This window comes from Pelodiscus sinensis, chromosome 16 (genome assembly GCF_052426305.1).
Source record: "Pelodiscus sinensis isolate ZL-2025 chromosome 16, ASM5242630v1, whole genome shotgun sequence".
Taxonomy (NCBI): Eukaryota; Metazoa; Chordata; order Testudines; family Trionychidae; genus Pelodiscus; species Pelodiscus sinensis.
The window spans coordinates 4,781,878-4,802,737 of NC_143067.1; the positions used below are offsets into that span (position 1 = coordinate 4,781,878).

Consider the following 20,860-nt stretch of genomic DNA (forward strand, 5'->3'; position numbering starts at 1 on the left):
TCTTGCGTTTACACGGGGGTCTCCGCGCGCTGCGTCTAGCCGGTTCTAAGCGGCCCCACCTCGCTCTTCTGAGGCAACGCAAGCGCGGGGCAGCGGGGGTCCCGACAGTGAGACACCCCCGGGCAGAACTGCGGCCCCCCAGCCCTGGCAGCGCCGGCCCAGAGGGGTTAGAACTAGGAACTTTCCAGCCCCCACCACGCCCGATTCGCTTTTCCTGCTCGCGCCTGGCCCTTCCTTGTCGCCAGACACCGGCCCCAGGTCAGGCAGCGGGGCTCTGCCTGAGGCCTGGCAGGGCCCCGGGCCCGTGTTTGGAAAAGAAACCGCTTCGCAGGCGGGAGCAAACAGAAAGGTGCGAGGGGAGCGCGGCGCAAAGAAGCGCAGCGGGGCAAAGCAAACAGCTCGGGGGCGCGTCTCCCTCCTCCGCCCCTTTCGGCCCCGGGCCCTCCCCTTTGCAGCCGCGCTGGGCACCGTTGGACATCAAAGCCCCCTTCCCTATATAAAGGCAGCGCCGGGAGGCTGCAGAAGGGTTAAAAAACTACCCCCCCCCCCGCCTCTTTTCCCCGCCGGCGGAGCGGGGCGCGCGGCACCAAGGTCCCAGCGGAGGATTCGCCAAGGAGCCGGTCCAGGCGCTGGCTGCTCCCCGCCCCAAGTTGCAGCTGCGCTGGGGAGGCGCCCGGCCAGGCTCGAGGGAGCGGCCCGTGGGGAAGGCGGGGATGGCTGCCTAGGAGCGCCCGGGGCACGGTCCCTCTCTCCAGCCGCGCGCCCGGCGCAGACCATGAACCTGGTGGGGAGCTACCCGCACCCTCTGCTCCACGACCCCTTCCTCTTCAGCCCGGCCTCGCGGTGCCACCCGGAGCGCTCCTACTTCCAGAGCTGGGTGCTCAACCCGGCCGAGGGCCCCGCCGACCTCCCCGGGCCGCCCGCCTGCTACGGGCGCGCCGAGCTGGGCGCGCCGGGGCCCGGGCGGCTGGAGGCGCTGGGCGGGCGGCTGGGCCGGCGGAAAGGCGCGGCCCCCAAGAAGGAGCGCCGGCGGACCGAGAGCATCAACAGCGCCTTCGCGGAGCTGCGCGAGTGCATCCCCAACGTGCCGGCCGACACCAAGCTCTCCAAGATCAAAACCCTGCGCCTGGCCACCAGCTACATCGCCTACCTCATGGAGGTGCTGGCCAAGGACAGCCAGGCCGGGGAGACCGAGGGCTTCAAGGCGGAGCTCAAGAAGCCCGACAGCCGGGAGAGCAAGCGGAAAAGGGAGCCGGTAAGAGCCGGGGGCAGCGCGGGCGGAGGGCACGGCGAGTCCCCGGGCCCTGGTTCCTCTCTTGCAGGGAGGACGCTGGCGGGGGAGGGCCCGGGGGCTCGCTCCGGAGGGCAGCGAGCGTTTCTGTCCGGCAGAGCAGGGAGTGCGCGCAATGCTGCGCCCCCGCGGATCTACGTCCTGCGCGGCTGCGGGCAGCAGCAGCCGAACTTGTTCGCGGGGGGCCCGCGCAGCGCAGGTGAAGCGAACTTTCAGCGAATGCAGCAAAATCCCGTTGCGTGCGGCTGCGGCCAAGGGCGGGGGGCACGAGCCAGGGTGGATCCCGCAGCCCCCATGGTAGCGGGATCTGTTTTTCGACCCCCCCCCAATAAGGCGCGGAAATTCCGCGTGCATTGGGGCTGCTCCAATAGTGCGCACTTCTGCGCGGGGCGACCCTTGCAACTACACCGAGCCGCTCCGAGGAGCGGGCTTGCCAGAGCCGGCCCCAGCCGCTCAGCTGGGCCAGGGAGGGAAGGATTCGGGGCCCTTCGCTGCCATTAGTTTCCCGGGGTTCCCCCCTTTTTTCTGGACACCGCAAACACAGATCCCGCCAGGGCTGCGAAGGGGGAACTGGGCCCATCCTGTTCCAAACCGAGACCGACCGCCGCGTCCACACCGCCGGCCTGGTGCCCCGCTACAAACCGCACCGGGGGGATTTCGCCGCGGGCTGCCACGTTTCCTTAGCCCCCCAATCCAGGCCTTGGCTGCTTAACCCTCCCCGCAGGCCCGCTGCGCTCTAGTCCGGATTTTCAAACCAGCCCAAACTCCCGCAAGCCCGGAGAACAGGCCGGCTGGGGCGAACCGAATCCAGAGACAATTCGCGGCTGGATTCAAACGAAATCGCTCCTTGATCTCGTAACCCCGAGGGCACGAGCATCCCGCTAGCAAGAGCCCGCAACTGGGAGGGAAGGACCCACACCAGGCTTGCCAGTCAACCGGACCTTGTGCGGGGAATCCTTTCTCCAGCCAGCCAAATGCAGAACACCCCGCGCGTCCCTTGTTGGCCTCCTTAGTTATCTTAGGGCCCGCCATCTGCCTGGGGTTGGCCCCTTCTATTTGCCTCGCTGGGAGTTTACCTGGGCTGGGGGTTTTTTTTTCCTCTCTCCGAGCGCACTTTCTTGTTTCCAAGCCTGCATTCCCGGCCGCCCAAAGGCCCTGCGCACCCCGCCTGGGTCATTGACTCGCCTCCCGGGCGTATTTACCAACAGGCGCGTGGATTTACAACAACACCCCGTCCAGCAGCCCGAAGAGCGCTGCAAATAAAGGCAAATTTATGACGCGCGCTCTCCCCTTTATAAACATTGGCCCGATCCAGGAGCCGGAGCGAAATCTCCAAGTAGAACCCAGCCTGGTTGAGCCTCGCTGGTAAATATTTGACCCCCCCCCCCAGCCCTTAATCTCTTACAGTTTTGCATCTATTTTGGCTACCCACTTACCCGCCTTTCCTGCTGTGCTTTCTCCCCCTTTGCGCTTCTCCGCAGCAGCCCGATGTTTACGCGCCTTCGCTAGGCGCTGGAGAGAAAAGGCTGAAAGGCAGGACGGGCTGGCCGCAGCAGGTCTGGGCTCTGGAGCTAAATCAGTGAGAAGAGACGCACCAAGCAGAGACTGGACTCGCTTCTAAAAGGCGACCCCGAACCAGATGCCCCCGAGCGGTAACCCGCCGGCTCTGTCATGTGCAATGTTTAAGGAGGAAAAAAAAGGGGGGTTTGGGGAGAGCCGGGCAGAACCAGCCCAGAACTCGTGGGGACCGGGGACTCACCCCCACGCCCTCGGCTTTCAGGCTGGATCCGTCCCCCGGGCCGCGTTCGCCTTTCTCCCGACACGGATGCAATACGGATGCTCAGCCCCAGCAAAGCTAAAAGCGCTCGGCAGGCTCCTACTTCCCCCGGCGGCGGCTGCTCTCGGTAGACCCAGCGCGGAGCGCGCCCCCGGGAAGGGAGCGAATGCAGGATCGGGACCGATCTTTGTGCGTAGCCTCCCCCCGTCCATGTATTGTGTAGCCGGGGTCGGGGTGGCTCCTGCCCTTCCGCCCAGCAGCCTGAGGGAACCACGTTGTTGTTATTTGGTGTAAATCTCTCCCCCTCCTCCCGCAAGTTGTTGACGTGGGTGGATGCCTTTAAACTACCTAACGCGTTTGGGAAGGTCTCCCGTGGCCGGGTTTTCTACCTCACATTTGTATGACCACTTGCCGAGAAAACAGGTTCGCCAAGCCAAATATTTATGTGGATCGAAAAAAAATAAATAAAAGTTTTATGAAAATGGAATTCGCCCTTGTCGGCCAAAGCTGGCCCGGCCGGTAAGCGCTTTGCTGCGGGTGAAATCGACAAGGACTCCCGCAGGCGGTCTCAGAGCGGCTGGAGAAGGATGCTTCTTCTAAACTCGGATTTATGCACCGAAAGGAGCATTTAGCAATTGGCCCCTTTCGGCTTGGCGCCCAGAGCTGATCGCACCCACTTTCGGTGTGTGCATGCAACAGAGCCGGGCTGGGGTGGAGGTGTAGCGAAATCTACAGGCACATGCTGCTAAGCAGCTCCAGCTAATTTTAGAGCGGGGTAGAATAGTTTAGGCTCTCGCCCTAATTAAATCGACATCTTTAGATGATTGTGCAGCAAATATAGTATGCTAAACATAGACAAGTCCTGTATAAAAAAAACTAGGAAGAGTAGTCCTGGGGGGAAAAACGGTCAATAGTAATGCTGGAACTAAATGCAGTAGTAAGTATCCCATACTTAGCTTTTGATGTCGTTTGGGTGTTGGGGTAGCTGTGTTAGTCTGTATGGTAAAAACAACCAGAAATCCTGCTGCAGTGTAAAGACTAAACAGATTTGTTTGTGCATAAGCTTTTGTGGGCAAAAACAAAATGGCTTTTTGCCCACAAAGTCTAGACCCAAATACATCTAAGCTAGGTCGCCAGCTTAGGCTGTATGTACCTTTAAAACCGAGAGGTCCCCTGGCACCTTACAAAACTCTCTATATTTCTGTTAGGATGCATCAACATTGCACTGCTACTTTGAGATAGCTAGCATTATTTTGAAATAACCAGGCGAGTGTCTCTACAGCCAGTCCGTTATTTTGAAATACAGTTGAAATCACGGAGGGCTTATTCCGAAATCGGTAAACCTCATTCTACGAGGAATAATGCCTATTCCAAAATAGCTATTTTGAAATCAGGCATGTGTAGATGCTCCATTGTTGCTATTTCAAAATAGTCCCCCACCAGGGCCATTCTAAGTTATTCCTCCCCAGTTCCTCCTGGGGCTCTAAATGGAGATAGCACGTTTACATTAGGGAAACCTGCCTCGGACTAATTTTGAGGCTTCTCTGCAGTGTAGACGTACTATTTTGAAATAAGCTATTTCAGAATAACTATTCTGGAATAGCTTATTTTGAAATAAGCGTGGAGTGTAGACGTACCACTAGTCTCTAAGGCTACATCTACACCACCAGGTTATTTTGAAATAAGTTATTTCTTATTTCTAGTCCCCAAATAACTCCCGAAATAACTATTTTGAAATAAGCTTATTCCTCTTCACCAGCAGGAGTTATTTCAAAATAAAAAGCCCAATATTTTGAAATAACAGGCTGGGTAGCGTGGATGCTTTGCTTGTTATTTCAGAATAAGGTGAGTTTTTTCAAAACAACTCCCCAGTGTAGACATGCCCTAGAAGTATGTCTACACTGCACGCTTATTTCAAAATAAGCTGTTCTGAAAGAAGCATTCTGAAATAGCTTATTTTGAAATAGCACGGCTATACTACAGGAAAGCCTCAAAATGAGTCCGAGGCAGGCTCCCCTAATGCAGACACACTACCTCAATATAAAGCCCCAGGAGGCAGTGGGGAGTAACTAGCTTGAAGGGCCCTAGAGAGGGGACTTTTTCAAAATAGCAGCAGTGGAGCATCCAGGCTACTGCTATTCTGAAATAGCTATTTCGGAAGAGGCGTTATTCCTCGTGGAATGAGGTTTACAGAAGTCAGAATAAGCCGCCCGTGATTTTGAAATTATTTCAAAATAACGGGATTTCCATGTGGACACTCGCACTGTTATTTCGGAAAAACGGCCGTTATTCAGAAAGAACACTGCTGTGTAGATGCACCCGAAGGTTCCCACAGGACTGCCCATTGTTTCCAAATAAATCTGTTAGTTTTTAAGGTGCTGCAGGACTCCTGGGTGTTTAAACATAGACAAGGACCTACTATTGGAGCGTTGGAACAATTTGTAGAATGGGGAGACAGAATTGTTGACCTACTTGGTAAACCTTGGATATGACAGAAACCATTTCAAGCCAGGGTCTAACGGCTCCCTGCTTTATAGCATAGGGGTGCCCAGAAGCATGGCTTTGTTTGTGGCTTTGCTCTGCTGTACTGATAGCTCTGCTGTAGCCATATAGCTGCCCACAGAGAGGAGAGCAAGCACGGGGCAGATCCTACGACAGCGTGTTAGTGGCTGTACCCACACATCGATGGGACATACTCAGAAATGTATAGCTACTGTATATATTGGCAGCAGATTGAGAGGTGCTAGGTTCAGAGGGGTCCATGGAGTTGTGACCTTCTGCGTTACAGAGGCCTTAGCAATGCACCCAGAGATACGTGGTTATTTTTATTACAGTTGTGTGTGTGTATTTTTATTATCTAAGGATCTAAATATTCCTACAACACACAGACAATCTATTACCAATCCATCTAGAGCTATCTGTATCTAGCCTCGACATTTATTGTGTAGCCACACACACATTCTATGGATTTGAATGTACCTATCAACTCACACAGTGGCCATGCTGTGCAGTGTACAGATGTGTGGGTATGTACAGCATCTCTGTGTGTGTGTGTGTGTGTGTGTGTAGGCATGTGTACGCACAGATAATTACTGTGGGGAACCAGGGACTTCTCAGAGCCGGAAGAGTTAATCCCCTGTGTTTTATAGGGGTGGAAACTCCATTAGTGTTAATGTGGCAGTCAAAGGAAACCTTTCTGTGGATTTCAAACGCGACGCGGACAAAACCAAATCACTAACCCCCTCCAACTTGTGCAGGGATAAATAACCCGCTTTCAGCAAAGCCAAGAGACGCGAGATCAAAAAGCAGGGCACATTTTAATGAGGAAAAACACCTCAGCAGTAACGACCGCGCTGGGACCACGGAGCGCCAGCCGGGAGTGAGAGACCCGGAGGGCCGGGCGGCCGTCTGCAAAGGCTGCCGAGACTCACCACAGAGGCTCTGCTAACGACAGGCGCTGAGAAACACCGTGATCAGACGGCGCCTGGCGTCACTCGCCAGCGTGGGGGTGCGGTCTTTCGGACTTTTCCCTTGAATCAGGGCTCTCCCCACACAACCCCCAGGCTGGTGTGTAATTAGAGGCCTCATGCCTCTCTCCTTATGCCAGCGCGACACCACGTAACCTCTCCGGTGCCCGCGCAGTGACTCCCGATGCACACGGGCGTCCGTCAGATGCAAATCGGGCCCAGCGCCGAGTTTGGGACGGTCAAAGCACCCGAAGCTCAAGCAGTTTGCCTGGGTATTTCCCCCTCTTTTATTTGCTGATTTAGGGGGCTGCCCATGCGAGGCCCCTGCCCTTGGTGGGCGCTAACCAGGCCCCCTCCCCAAAGTGCACCAGGGGAACGGGGAACAGGGCAGAAAATGGTGCTGAGCTCCCCCCTGGAAGGAAACAGCTGCCTTTGTTCAGCGCTTGGCAGATCTGGCATCCCTGCCGGCGGGGGTGCTCCCCCCTCTGCCTCTCGAAGCCATGCAGGGGAGGGCGAGAAACCCACAGAAGCCAGCCTGACGGGCCTGCCCTGGTCTCTGGGTCTTGGCTCCTGGGACCCGAGCGCCCCTTTGCTGTGGGAAATAGACCCAAAGCGGCTGGTGAAGCCCAGGGAAGTCTGCCCTGGGGAAGGACGGAAGGGTTAGACCCTATACGGACGGCGTTTCCCGGGCCCCGATTCAGCGAGGGGCTGCTGCAAGTGCTTTTTGACCCATCCCCAGCCAGCGCAGCACTGAGCCATGTGCTTACCCCGCAGATTGACTGTCAGCACCCCCCGCTGACGGGCGGAGCAGTTAACCCCCTGGGTCCTGCCTGGCTTGCTCAGCTGGAGGCCGATGGGGGGCAGCGACCCAGCGAAGAAACCCCTGGGGCTGCAATTCACGGCACCCAGGCCGACTGGCTCCGGCTCCGGCTAAAAAGAGCCATGTAGGGCCCAGCTCCGAGAGGCTCCCCGCCTCGCTGGGTCCCCAGCCTCGGCCCCGGCCGGAAAACCCACCCGGCTATTTTTAGAGCCCGAGCCCAAGTCAAGCGGAGAGTCGTGGCAGCAGGGCGTCTTGGCCGTCCCCTCCGCCTCCACTGGGAGCCTGCCCCCCGCCGTGGGGCTCCAGGGGCTGTTGGGAGGAGGAAGTTACCTCCCTGCAGGCAGCGCGCCACGATCCAGGCGTCTCCAGAGCTGGAGACCAGCTCTCCCCTTCCATCGCGCCCCTGCCTGCGGGGGGGCGCGAAATAGAAACCCTGCTCCAGGCACGTTTCACAAGCGTTAGGCACTGGTGCTTAGCGAGCCTGCGGCTGGCGCCCTGCCCAGGGTCACGCACGCTCTGGGGCTGGGAGGGCTGCGTCCGAGGCCTCGCTGCACACACAGGTTCGGGCCCCAATCCTGCCTTCCTTGTGGACTCCAAACCGCCGTTCAAATCACTGCCGGCGGGGGAGGGCACGTGGAGATCACGTCAAGCCACGTCTGCTGCTGCATCTTCAGTACCCCTGGTTGCAGTGCACGCGTGCGCACGCACACACACGCACACGTGCACACAAACACATGCATGTGCACACAAACACGCACACACATGCGCACATGCAAACACGCGCACATGTAAACACACGTGGACACAAACGCACGCGCGCACATGCAAACACATGTGCACACAAACACACACATGTGCACACGCATGAGACATGCGCACTTGTGCACACAGACGTTGGGCCTCTTAGCCTTGGCTGTGGCATTGAGCCCTGTGGCTCTGGACACAGGGGGCTGTAACTTTGTAGGGCCTTTGGGTTATTTCAGCGGGAGCCGGCCTATTTCAAACTCAGGGTACATCAAGCCTGCGGCCACGTGCTCTCAGCTGCTCTCTGGAGGGTTCTCCCCAGGCTGCAGGGCAGTGCCATGTCCCGCTCCGGGGCCAGCTCCCCGGCGGGCGAGGAAGGGGGAAGTGGTTCCCGGATTGTGAGGCCAGGAGGGATCATGACGTCCCTCTAGTCCGACCTGTCTCACGCAGGCCAGGGATCCCAGCATTCTCTGCAGCCTGTGGGTGAGCTCATAACAGGGAGCAGCCAACTCCTCCGGGCAGGGAGGAGGGGATCCAATGGCAGAGAGAAGGGATGGAGAGAGGGAGGGGCTTGGGGGCAGGGAGGCAGCTGGGGAGGGGCACCGAGGGGGGTGCAGGGACGGACAGAGTCTTTTATCCACTTGAGAAAGTTGACCCACTTACAGTGTTTTGAGTACAACAGGTGAGATGCTCAGTTTTCCACCAGGATCAAAGCCACCTCTCACCTCCTCCAGTGTATAATGGTCCCTCGTTTCCCCTCACACCCTTCAACTCCACCCACCTGGGTAGAACTTACCCCGTCAGACCTCAGCCCCAGGGAGAACTACCCCCCCATTTCTCCTCTCCCCATTACTACCTCCTGCCCCTCACCTGCAGATATAGCCGCTCCCCCCGTGCCACACCGTTCCCCCTTCCTTCCTCCCAGTCCAACCGTCCCCCCCAACTCCTCTGAGCTGCCAACAGACCCGCTAGAGTTGTTAGCAGGGGAGCCCCACTGCGGTGGGCCTTGTAAAATGCCTGGCCGGGCTCCCTCCGGCAGACCTGGGACACCAGCCTGATTTTAAAATGCTGGTGATACAAAAACAAACAATCCCCCCCCAAAACACCTCAAAAACCCCAAAAAGCAAAACGAAAACAAAAAAAACCCCACAAAAAACAAAAACAGACAAACCCAGGGAAATTCCCAAGTAAACACCCTTGTTAGAGAACAGCTCAGGGTTGAAACTGAAATGAAATTAATAGATAGCAGGCTTGAAACAAACAAAAGGAAGTATTTCTTCACCCAGTGCACTGTCAACCTGTGGAACTCATTGCCAGAAGATGTTGTGAAGACCAGAACTTAAAAAGGTTCAAATAAGAACTAGGTAGACGCATGGAGGGTAAGTGCATCAACAGTTATTCAGCAGGATGGGTAAGAATAGTGTCTCTAGCTTCAGTTTGTCAGAGGCTGGAAATGGGTGACAGGGGAGAGATCACCTGATGGTTCCCTGTTCTGTTCACTCCCTCTGGGGCATCTGGCATTGGCCACTGTCGGCAGACAGGACACTGGACTAGATGGACCTTTGGTCTGACCAAATACGGCCGTTCTAATGTTCTTGCGTTCTGCAAATGAACAACTATGGGATCTAGTCTGTTCGCCTCTGACATGCAATCCCTCATGCACCAACAGCGCCCCACCATCGGAGCAGGAACGTGGCCAAGTTCACGAGCGGGGAAGCAAGTCATCACCTGCAACCTCCCACCTAGGCAGCACGTCCACATGTGGGGGGCTGTCTATTAACCTAGAGCTGCTGAAACATACCACCAGCTGGCAAACAGCATGCAGGGGCGAAGAGCTAAAACCAAATTAAGTAACAGCCGCGGACTCGTGCCGTGCTGAGTTCTTGTGCCGTAGCTACTTTTGTCCACTTTTAATAGAGTGAGATAAATGAGCTTGTTCGACACAGGGTGTTTCCTTGCTTAAGCTAAGCCCCATATGATTTCCCCCTGCCCCAGCATCAAGAAATCAGAGTAAGGCCGGCTTAACGCTGAGGAACCAGGGGAGCCCAGGGAGAACCATGCTCTGGTTTTCAGTCTTACCCCAAGCTAGCTGGCTCTGCATTCGCCTGACTTATTACTTGTGTTATTGTGGTGCTGCGGCGCCCCGGTTACAGACCAGAGCAGCAGTGCGCTAGGTGCTGTACAGAGAGCATAATGCAGTCTGGCCTGGTGTTACGTGCCAGGAAAACTCTCTCTGTCCTGTGGAATAGATGGACTGGCCCCGGCAGGGACCTGTCCAGCCCTCTTCAGCCAACAGAGAGAGTCCCTGTGAAGCGCCACCTTTGAGTGTGGGCCATCATGGAATACAGAGGGAAGCTCAGAGGTGCTCGCACCCCCAAAAGAGCATCTTGTCCATCCAACCATTATGTCTGCTGGCCCACCACAGCAAATGCCACTCTCGTGTATGTCAGGGAGACAGGCAGCAGATGCACAATTCGCGCCTCGCCCAGTGACTCATCTCTGCCCTCCCAGGAATTGCACCTTTTGCCTTCGCCTTCTTCCCCTCTCCTCCCAAACACTGCTTGTTGTTGTTCTAGGTATTTATGGGCCTGTTTATCTGATCTCGCAGGAGCCTATTCTTATCTCAGAAGCAGCAAGGGAAGGGTTAAACCAGGCAGCCCCTAGACAGCAGGGAGCCAAATAAAATACCAATCTGACATTAAAAAAAATACACTCAGGAGTGGAAAAGGTAAACGAAGGCAAAGCCTGAAATGAAGGGGGCATGTTTTGCATTTCTGCGCGCGCCAATCCCACAGCTCCCAGGGCCCGGCCTGCGCAGGGCTACAGGCGAGCTTGTTTCACTCCCCGGCCTTTTCCCAGTCTCCGTTAGAAGCCACAGAACATACCTTGTCACCGGAGAGAGGGACGACACCAAGCCCAATACGTTGACGTAAGCAGCAGCCTGGGACGCAGGACGTGTCCGCCTGCGCCCACCTGGAGCCAGCACCCGCGCTCAGTGCATGGGCCAGGGAAGGGACCCCACTAACTGGAACAGCAGCTGCCTGCATCAAAGGGACAAATTAAAGTGGTTGAGAAGAATACACACACACACACACACAGGATGAGAAGGACACACACACACACACACACACAGTGGATGAGAAGGACAGACACACACACACACACACACACACACAGTGGATGAGAAGGACACACACACACACACACAGTGGATGAGAAGGACACACACACACACACACACACACAGTGGATGAGAAGGACACACACACACACACACAGTGGATGAGAAGGACACACACACACACACACACACACACACAGTGGATGAGAAGGACACACACACACACACAAAGTGGATGAGGATAGACACACACACACACACACACACACACACACAAAAACAAACATTCTTTAGAGTTCCACCTGGACTGTGAAAGGCCATCTCCACGCCCCGGCTTTCCCTCGGTTGTGAGGCGCCGTCTCATTTTACACAGCACCAGACACTCTCGCCAGGAGCAGGCTCCACCGTGTTTTGGCACTGATCAAACACCTCCAGTCCCTGCCCCGAAGAGGGGGGAAACTGAGGCACAGAGGAAGGCTGGGACTTGCTCATGGTCCCTTGGTAGGCCAGTGGTGGAGCTGCGGAATAGAACCCCAGCCCTGATCCAGTGATCTACCCACTGGACCTCGCTGCCACTCACACACAGCATTCATTTTCAGTGGCAGCTCAGAGACAGCGGCCAAGGCTTGAAAACACCACAGAGAGCAAATATCACCTCCGCCTTGCTGGGGTTACCCCAGGGCAGGCTGATGGGAAAGCCTGCGTCATTCCCCTCATGCCCTGCTCCTGACTCTGTGGCTAGGCACCGTTTGGCTCCAGGCCTGCACACAGACTGTAAGTTCCTGGGGGCAGAGACCTTCCAGCTGTTCTCAGTTCATCCAGCACCTCGCACAAGCAAGTCCTCCAGGTGCCACTGCACAGAACTAAATCCCAAATAAAGCCAGATCACCCCTCCGGCTCCAGGGTTGGGCTGGAGCTGCAAAACTGGGACCCGGCTGCTCTGTCTCCATGGGGCCGGGATGCAGAAGACTCGCAGATTCACGCCTCGACGACTAGAGGCAGAGGCAAATCCAGCCACTGCATCGTCTCCCCTGGCCAGGCCGAGGGGGAACGGGAAGGTGGGTCTCTGGCCAGGTGGGTTTGGGGTTCCTGGCACTGCCAGCCCACTCTCCCCTCTTCTCCATCCCTCCTCCCCTTCCTACCCCCTTGTTTACCTTCTCTTAAGGAAGCGCCTGACAGTTCTTGTCATTTAAGGTGGCCCCAGCCCTCTGGATCGCTCCGCCGGGGAGGGTAATCGGGCCATAATTTGTTTTCTGTGTCAAGATGGCGTCAAAGATAAGACAAAAATCTCTAGGTTTGGGGGCTAAAGAGACAGGAGAAAGCCTGACCTGGGGCCGACCTCTGGGTAATGGCCACAAACCCCAGCGAGTAACACAGCAGGTGAAAGATTTATTGTCAGGGGAGACGTTTGATCCCATCCCAGAACTCGGAGCCGCTTAGTCCAGCTGCAAGCTCCCAGATCAAACCCGTCTCCCCTGTCGTCTCAGGAGGTAACCATGACTCACTCTCCTTCCCCTCCCAAAGACCTGCAAATACCCCCCCCCCCTCCCCCGAGAGCCCTCCCTGAGCAGTCCAGCCAAAACCCTGCGTATCTGAGGGATTTCACCTGGGCATTGCAGAATGTCCTCCTCCCACCTCTGCAAAGTGCCATGGGCCGGTACATTGGCAGGGTTAAAGGGGCCAGATGGAGACCTGGAAGAGAAAAATCAGCCTGGTCAATCCTTAGGCATGTCCTTCAGGTCTTCCTTTATCTACTATATATTTCGAAGTTTGTTTGTTTGTGAAAAATGAAGTCCTATTTCCCAATGACCGACAGAAACCAAATTTTGCATAAACAGTCCTGCCACGTGAAGTAGCTGAATGTGCTACCTTTTACACCGGAATATGCTGGGTGAAAAGTGCAAATCAGTGTGTCTCAAAGGGGTCCGTGGACCCACTCTGAGAAAGCTGCTACCAGGCTCTTCCAGTTTGTTTACCTACCCTTGTGGCTCCCATTGGCGCTGTTTGCAGCCAACAGGAGCTGCAGGAAACGGCGTGGGCTGGGCCGTTGCTTCCCATGGCTTCCCTTGGCTACAAACGGCAAACCGCAGCCAATGGGAGCCAGGATCCAATAAGTAAACAAACCGGAGCAGCCCGGTAGCAGCAGACCACTTTGAGAAACACTGGCCTAAGTAATTATTTTTGTTTTTCATCGGAAAAAAGACCATGGTGGATAGAGTTCATAAAAAAAATGTTGGCTAGCAAAATTAAAATCGAGTCACTGGTTCGACTGTCATTGTAGTGCAAAGAACGTTTTTTACTGTGACAAAGCACACAATAAATCAAATTAGTTATGGAAAGAGCAATGGAAGCTTTACGAGTTTCTGATTTAAATTTACGGTGCAGGGTAACGATTCAATAAAACACATAATGGTTGAAGTTGAAATCCCACAAATTTAAAACCGTTCTTCTACTTCCTGCATGCAAATTCTATGACATGTATTTCGTTTCTTGAACTTTCCTGTAAGTACAATCTATGCAAAATGACTTTCCCTGGTCCATGATGGGCCTTGCATGCTAGTGCTCTACAAAGACACGACTCTGGTAAGCCACCTAAGCTATGTCTACACTCGCAGCTTCTTGCGTGAGGGATATGCAAATGAGGCTAAGTGTGGAATATTGCCGAGCCTCATTTGCATACCTAATAAGCCGCCATTTTTGCAGAAGAGGCTTTTGCACCGGAAGGAGCTGTCTACACTGCCCCTTCTTGCGCAAGAAAACCTCTCTTGTGCGATGCCATTACGCCGATTATTTTCAGGAAGAACGGCATTATGCAAGACGAGTTTTCTACCACGCTTAGCCTTATTTGCATATTTCTTGCGCAAGAAGCCATGAGTGTAGACATAGGGTGTTTGGTGCTCTTAAAGACCCAGGTCCTGGAGTCATGTGACAACAGCCGGTTCCATTTTTTTTTTTTTTTAATAAAGAGGAAAGCTTCCTGCCCTGGGTAGAGCAGGGAAAAGCTGGCAAATAGGAGCCCGCAGGACTCAGAAAGCAGGAAGCAAAGAGCCAACGCTGATTTTGGCTTTTCAGTGCTTGAGGCTGGCTGTGCACACCCGCAGCCACGCCCCGTGAGGACTTGGAACCCAGACGTGAATTCATGCCGTTACCGCTCAGTGGCGCCTCCGTGGGATGGAGGAAAGAGAGCATAAGACTCAGAGGGCGGCTCTGAATCCCAGGGGAGGGGGGTGTCTGACGCTCACGCCTGGATTCCATCTCCGAAGTGCGCCAAGGCGGCACGAAAGGAAACCCCGGCACCCAGGCACCGGAGCTGCCGTGCCAGGCTCTGGCGGAGCCGTAGGCTGTCTGGGCTTTGCTGTGCAGCGGGCTCCTTGGCGAGCCGCACGATAAATGTCGGTGTTCATCTTGAACCGATGCTCCCTGGCTTGGCAGCTGGGCCGGCCCTCGTGGGACTTCGTCGCAACGGCTGGGCTGTAGATGGCAGCTGCGGAGGAGCGAGGGGGCCAGCCCCTCGACAGAGCAGCGAAAAAGCAGCACTCTGAGTGGGTGTTTGAGTGTAGCGCAGGTGCCCTCCCCCGACTGTGCGTCTGGGGTGCTCAGGCCTTAAAGGCAGAGGCTCCAATACCACAAAGCCTCCTGAGAAGCAAAAGAGAGATGATAGATCGGGGAGGCGCCCTGACAGCTCGTGTGTGAGGTGGCAGAGAAAGGGGGAGCCGTTGGAGGGATTCAAAGTGAGGGTCAAAAAACTCGGTTTCATCTCCCTTTTACTGGCAGGGAAGCCAAGACACCCTGAAGGAAAGGGACGTGCTCCCGATCACACAGGGAGCCTGTGGCAAGGCCAGGGATAGAAGGAACCTAGGAGTCCCGGCTGCTATCGATGCTGCTTTAACCACTAGCCTCCATTCCCTTTTCTGAGATTGACGCTCACAACACCTGCCTCCCCCTGGCGCCTGCAGCCAGAACCAAACTCCCGCGAGGCAGCGAATCCGACCATAGGACCCTGGCAGGGGCAAGCCGGTTGGTTCGCAGTCTCGCGTTCCACGTGGAGCAGCGGGGTTTTAATAACCGTCCAGCGCAGCGCTTTGCAAACGTCTTTTCTCACGACCCAGTTGAAGAAAATTGTTGATGCCGCGACCCAACGTCATTTGACTGGAGCGCGGGCTCCGGGGTGGGGCTGAGGAGGAGCTTTGGGCTGTAGGAGGGGGCTCCAGCTTTGGGGGTGCAGGGCTGGGGCAGGAGGGGGTCACCTCGAGTGGCTCTCAGGCAGTGGTGCAGCAGGAGGGCGAAGGCGGCTTCCTGCCTCTCCTGGCACCACAGACCAGGCTGCCCCAGAAGCAGCCAGCAGCAGGTTCCCAGCCAACGGGAGGGCAGAGCTCGTGCTCGGGGTGGAGCAGAGCACGGAGCCCTGTATGCTCCCCCCACACACCTAGGAGCCAGCCCTGCTGCCTGTCACTTCTGGGGCGCAGCGCAGTCTGTGGTGCCAGGACAGGCAGGGAGCTGCCTTAGCCCCCACTGGTCACTTGATCCCCCCGCAGCCACGAGACCCAGGACCGGACATTCCTCCACCCACGGTTGCAACCCGTCGTTTGAAAACCCCTGGTAGAACTCCTGTGGCAGTGGTCATGTGCGCACAACAGAGTTGGGAATAGAGATGCTCTAACCAGCTGTGGAGAAACACGAATACGTCCGACGCCCAGCGTGCCAGGGTCAGGTATTGGTGCACCAAGCGGCTGGAAATCAAGCGTCTTTTCCACCAACCAAGCCCCTCCTCCATTGTTTGTCACACATCTCCGTACGTGCCTCAGGTGAAGCTGAGCAGGCGCCCCCGTTGGTCTCCGGACATCAACCATATTTAGCTCACAGGGCAGGAGAAACTGGACGTGCATCTCGTGAGCCGGGAGTTCGCTGCCCGCTATTCTGCTCAGCAATTTCAACAGCACGGATGAACGCGGCAGGAACAGGCAGAGGTGCTGCAGAACCGGCGTGCGGCTGGCCCGGAGGCTGTACGCGTCTGGACAGACCTGGAACGCGGGGTTTGTTCAGCACTAACCAGCAACAGTGTGTGCTGGGCCTCTGCTGCACAAACTAGAGGGACAAGCCCCAAGAGGCCTACAGTTCAGGCCAACAAGCAAGACGATGCAGGCCTAAAATGGACTGGAAGCTAAGTGTGGTGAGGCTATGGATTCTAGCTGCAGAGGCGATGGTATATTTACTGAAGGGTGTTAACAGGGGGACCTGCCAACTGAAAACATGTGCTTCTGCCCCACTGTTGTGAAGGATCTAGCAATCTGAAGGATTGTTTTAAAAGTTTCTTTTTTTTTTTATTGCATTTTAACGTTAGGTATTCAGGTCCTGGACACCCTGAAAGACTCCATGGTGCCTGGAGAGCTAGGAGAATTACGGCATTGCTGGTGGCTAACAGGTTTGAGTGATGAAAGGGCATCTGAGGCTGCAGCTACTCTGCCAAAAAGTTCCATGCCTCTAAGATCGCCCATTAGCAGTTGTAGTGTTCCCAATGACAGGCTGATTTAACTGCTGGAACCCCGGAGCATTCGCCAAAGCTGGCACCCAGCAAAGCTCCAGCAGTGGCGCATTTATAAGTCTCATTGTGCCAGTGCAGATGCCTTTGCTAGATTCTTCTGACTGTGTTTGTGGACATATTTTGCTCAAATGCCTAAAGAACACTGTGGAGAAAGGATGTCCACGTGAAGTGCAAGGCATGCTTTTTGCCCATGGCGACGCTCAGTAAATCACCTCGCAAAACCAAGAACCGCTAGATGGGAAATTTCCAAAGCTTAAAACCAGCCTTTCTTTTAGGATTGTTTTGTATGCAGCCCCATACAAAAGTCTTTTGCCAGCCACCTCTAACAGCAAAAAGGTGGGTTTTGGAAAGACCGGAAGGGAAGGGATACAGCAAGGGATGGGGAGGGATGTCCAGGCAGCATGGAGGAAGGTTGGAAGATGAGAGCAGGAGTTCCCAGAAGGGCTCCATTTGTCCCACCACAGTGAGGCCTCCCCTCTAGTTATCGATTTGCTGTCACCGATGAGGGAGTTTAGCACCTTGCCCCTTTCCTCCCTAGCTCGCAAAGCACTTCCCCTGCTCTGAGTGAAGATGAGAAAACAGAAGCTCAGAGAGGGGGAATGACTTGCCCAGGGTCACCCAGTTGGGCAGTGGCAGAGGTGGGACTAGACTGTAAGCCTCCAAGAGGCCAGTCTAGTGCCCAGTGCTTAGCAGGGGGTTTAACCCCAGTAACGCCAATAGAAACGCCAGCTTGATATTGCATTAGGAAGCTACATTTTTTTTTGCCCAATGAGCACATCAATCAGCTGCGTCTTGGGGTTCCAGCGCAAACCAACAGCGAGCAGGCAAATGTTTGAACGCACCTTCTGGAGTCTCCACTGCAGCGCTAGCGGCCCTGCTCCCTTCATGGGGACTTCTTTCTTGTGGGGCCAGTTTCTCCCAGTGCCCAAATGCAGAGGGGGTCTGGGATGCTCAATGCTGGCCCCACAGCATTCTCCAGGTTTGCCCCCTCCCCCTAGCCCCACTGCCCTATGGGTGGGGGGAGAGGTGGGCTATCGCAGCTCCTGCCAGCGGGGATGTGTACTTTGGAAAGCTGCACCAAGCCGCCGTTGGGGCTGCTCAGGGCTCCCTGCCAGGGCGATGGCCGGCTGGCGTCCGCCCCGCTAGACAGGCAAAGAAGCTGGCAAAACTCAGACTCCACAATGAATTTATGAGCACGCTGGCTGTAAGTGCTTTGGACACATCCCACCTCTCCCCTCGCTCATTAGTTATGGGCTGGCAGGGCCCAGGGGCCAAGACAAAGAGGATACACAGACGACTTTCATAGACACTGCCCAGCTGAACCCTCTCGGGGGCTTACTACTCGCGCCGGTCCTTGGTGCGGCACCCATCGCCGTGGTAACGGAGCCCCTCACGGCTGCCTTGCAGGATGCTCTTGCATCGTTTGGATCAAGCCAGACGTAGCGTATCAACGGGCGGCCGGGGTGACAAAGAGCCAACCCCTCTCTGACAATCCCATGCCTGCTGCCCTAGGATTTAGGGCCTTTTTGTTACCGACGATCCAGTTGCATTCCAGCTTCTTCTGTGGGCACATCCTGCATTGGTCTTATGTCTCCACTTCACACATGCCCCTCATCCCCCCCGCCCCCGGGCTTCCTTTTTACTGCTGCATGGATCACATAAAAACCTCCAGGACTACGAACAGGAGGCCCATCCTGGAAAGCAATTTTCAGACAAAGCTATTGTAAGCCCCTTAGGGAAGAAGTCAATTCTACCTGGTGGGATAACAGAGATATGCTATCTACTTCAGCTCTTGGACAAGTGAGATTAAGTGCTGGTAAGGCTGGTTAGTCATCACTTATTACATGGATTGGAGAGAAAAATAAAATAAAATCAAAGCTACAGCGGAGAGGCTGTTACTAAATACCCAGCCTGTTTGATAATGGACTGAGTCTATAAAACACAAAACCATTAAATCCCCATTTACATTTTTCCCCACGCCGCTGATGTGCCCTTTATAATGGAGCTGCAGAGAAGAATCGAAGCCTGGTTTATATCAAACTTGGAGGAAAGACTCCAGCCCGGCGCAGAGTATTGTACATGTTCAATTTCATTCTCCAGCCGGCTGTGTAAAAAACAACCCCCTTGCTTTATGAGATCCACAGCCCCTAATACAGCATAATCCCACTTCCTGTAGCTGACAAGTACAACCAACTCAGAGCGAGGAGCTGTTTGTGTGACAGGAATATGGCTCTGCTCCCTAGAACAGCTGTGGGGAATATTCTCTCTGCAATCAGCAAATGAACTCATGATCGGGGGAGCTGCAGCTGACTTGAGTCTTGCCTGCTTACATGGAGTTGTGTGTTATTTGGGTAACACTGCCACCCTATGGTGACGGGGAGTATACAAGGAACCGGTGGTTCTGAGTTTATAACCTCAGCAGATGCTCGCTCAAGCTGCCAGGTTAGCATGTGAAGAAAACAGGGCACCCCTCTTCAGGTCCTGAGCTCGCTTGCTCCACCATGTTTTCTTTCAGGGAGTCAGGATGAAGACATGACTTTGCACATCTATTAGTCTTTGTGTTACTGTCATGCCTACGAGCCCCAGGGCAATTGGTTGTCCCTCCATGACTGCATTACACCATGTTAGCTGCATCCTGGGAACGCCGCTTCTGCAGCTGCAGTAGCTGAAGCCCCACTGTCGTGCACAATTTGGAATGTGATTCTGAATTAAAAACCATCGAGAAATCATATTCACCATGGTGCTGCAACAGGCCGTGCCCACAAGTCCTAGCGCACAGGGAGGGGATGGGTAACGTTCGACAAGGCTTGGAACATTTAGACAGAAATCCCAATGCTCACGTTCACCGTTAGCCCCTAGAAATCCCCCCTTGAAGAGTCACGCAATGTATTGTTTGTTTGCACACGATACGGTATTTTTGCAAAAGATTTGGTGCAAAGGGGCTACCTGGATACTGATGGGGTGGGGGAAAATATTTAGAGTAGGATTGCGGAGAGCCATTGAACTCATCTGTTAATCCTGAATAGGATGGAAGCCATTTCATGCCAGAGGCTGTGGTAATCCTACCCTCTCTCCCCCTCGCCCAGTCCTAATTCCAACATCTATGGTTACTCACCCGTCAGCCCTTGGTTCTCAGTTATGTAATTCTGACAGAGAGAGTCACATTTGCTTATTCATTGTACATTATTTGTAAGTTATAAGCATACAGCGGAGAAGTCTGAGGATCCCGGAGAACTGAGGGCCATTATTAGCTAATCAGAACTCAATCTTGCACAATTACCATATATTATTTGCCATTAAATCGAACAGGGTGGTTATAAATGTTCCTCCATCCTTCAGCATTTCCGAACCAACCACCGTTAACAAGCACAGCGGCTGCACAGCTTCTCAGTCTCTGCCCCCAGCCATCACTCCATCTAATCCTAGCTATTGAAAACAATTTAAACGCAAAAAAAAAAAAATTGCTCTGCATGTGCGGAGATTGCTGGACAAAAAAAAGTGCCTGAAGGTAAATGGACAGGTGCTCCAAGTGTGATTGCTTGTGCGGAAATAGAACGGACAACAAACATTTCCATCGATAACTGAGATTCACCAATTGGCAAAGAAAGAAAAATGTTGCTTGAGATATCAGAATGTGATTTAAGGATACGGACTTTGTCTATTTTGACACGTGATGTTGCCTTTCCCCTACAACTTCCGGCAAGTGTGACAATTTAAAACAATTTTTTCAAAACCCTTTAAAATACACATCAACATTATCCACTGAAGTTATAAAAAAGTAAAAACCGAGCGCTGCCAAGCATACTAGTGAAAAGGAACTGCAGCAGTGCATGTTCTCCTATCCCCCACCGCCAGTTCACGGCACCTATGGAGCATGGCATGGAGGAACTGACAAAACAAATGACCCTCGAGGTCCCTCCCAGTTCTAGGAGTCAATGAACCGGCAGCCAAGAACTCAGTTCCATGCCTGGCTCTGTGTCTGACTCTGGGCTTGCAAAACTGGTACAGACACATTTCAAGTGTAGTTTACCAGTGTAAATCACCCCGACACAATGCAGCTGTAATACTGACAGGAGGAACACCAACCCTGGGACCCCT

The 20,860-nt window shown here is 54.5% G+C and overlaps 2 protein-coding genes across 3 annotated transcripts in view; one reads left to right on the forward strand and one right to left on the reverse strand.

Annotated features, from left to right (window-relative positions):
* LOC149523496 (uncharacterized) overlaps positions 1–20,860 on the reverse strand; it is a 33,388-nt gene that overhangs the window by 11,428 nt on the left and 1,100 nt on the right. The window contains exons 2-3 of the mRNA XM_089769448.1: positions 12,827–12,912; positions 10,985–11,140 (exon numbers count right to left, since the gene is read on the reverse strand). Of these exons, the coding sequence (XP_089625574.1) occupies positions 10,985–11,140; positions 12,827–12,912 (242 nt within the window). The remainder of the gene's footprint in view (positions 1–10,984; positions 11,141–12,826; positions 12,913–20,860) is intronic.
* Positions 226–3,550, forward strand: HAND1 (heart and neural crest derivatives expressed 1). 2 transcript variants are annotated; one of them, XM_075900597.2, is made up of 2 exons: positions 226–1,255; positions 2,776–3,550. In XM_075900597.2, exons 1-2 carry the CDS (start codon positions 776–778, stop codon positions 2,872–2,874), a joined length of 579 nt encoding a protein of 192 aa, XP_075756712.1. In that variant the 5' UTR covers positions 226–775; the 3' UTR covers positions 2,875–3,550. The 2 variants fall into 2 exon arrangements, with proteins under 2 accessions (XP_075756712.1, XP_075756711.1); XM_075900596.2 differs by having other exon boundaries at positions 261–1,255; positions 2,773–3,550.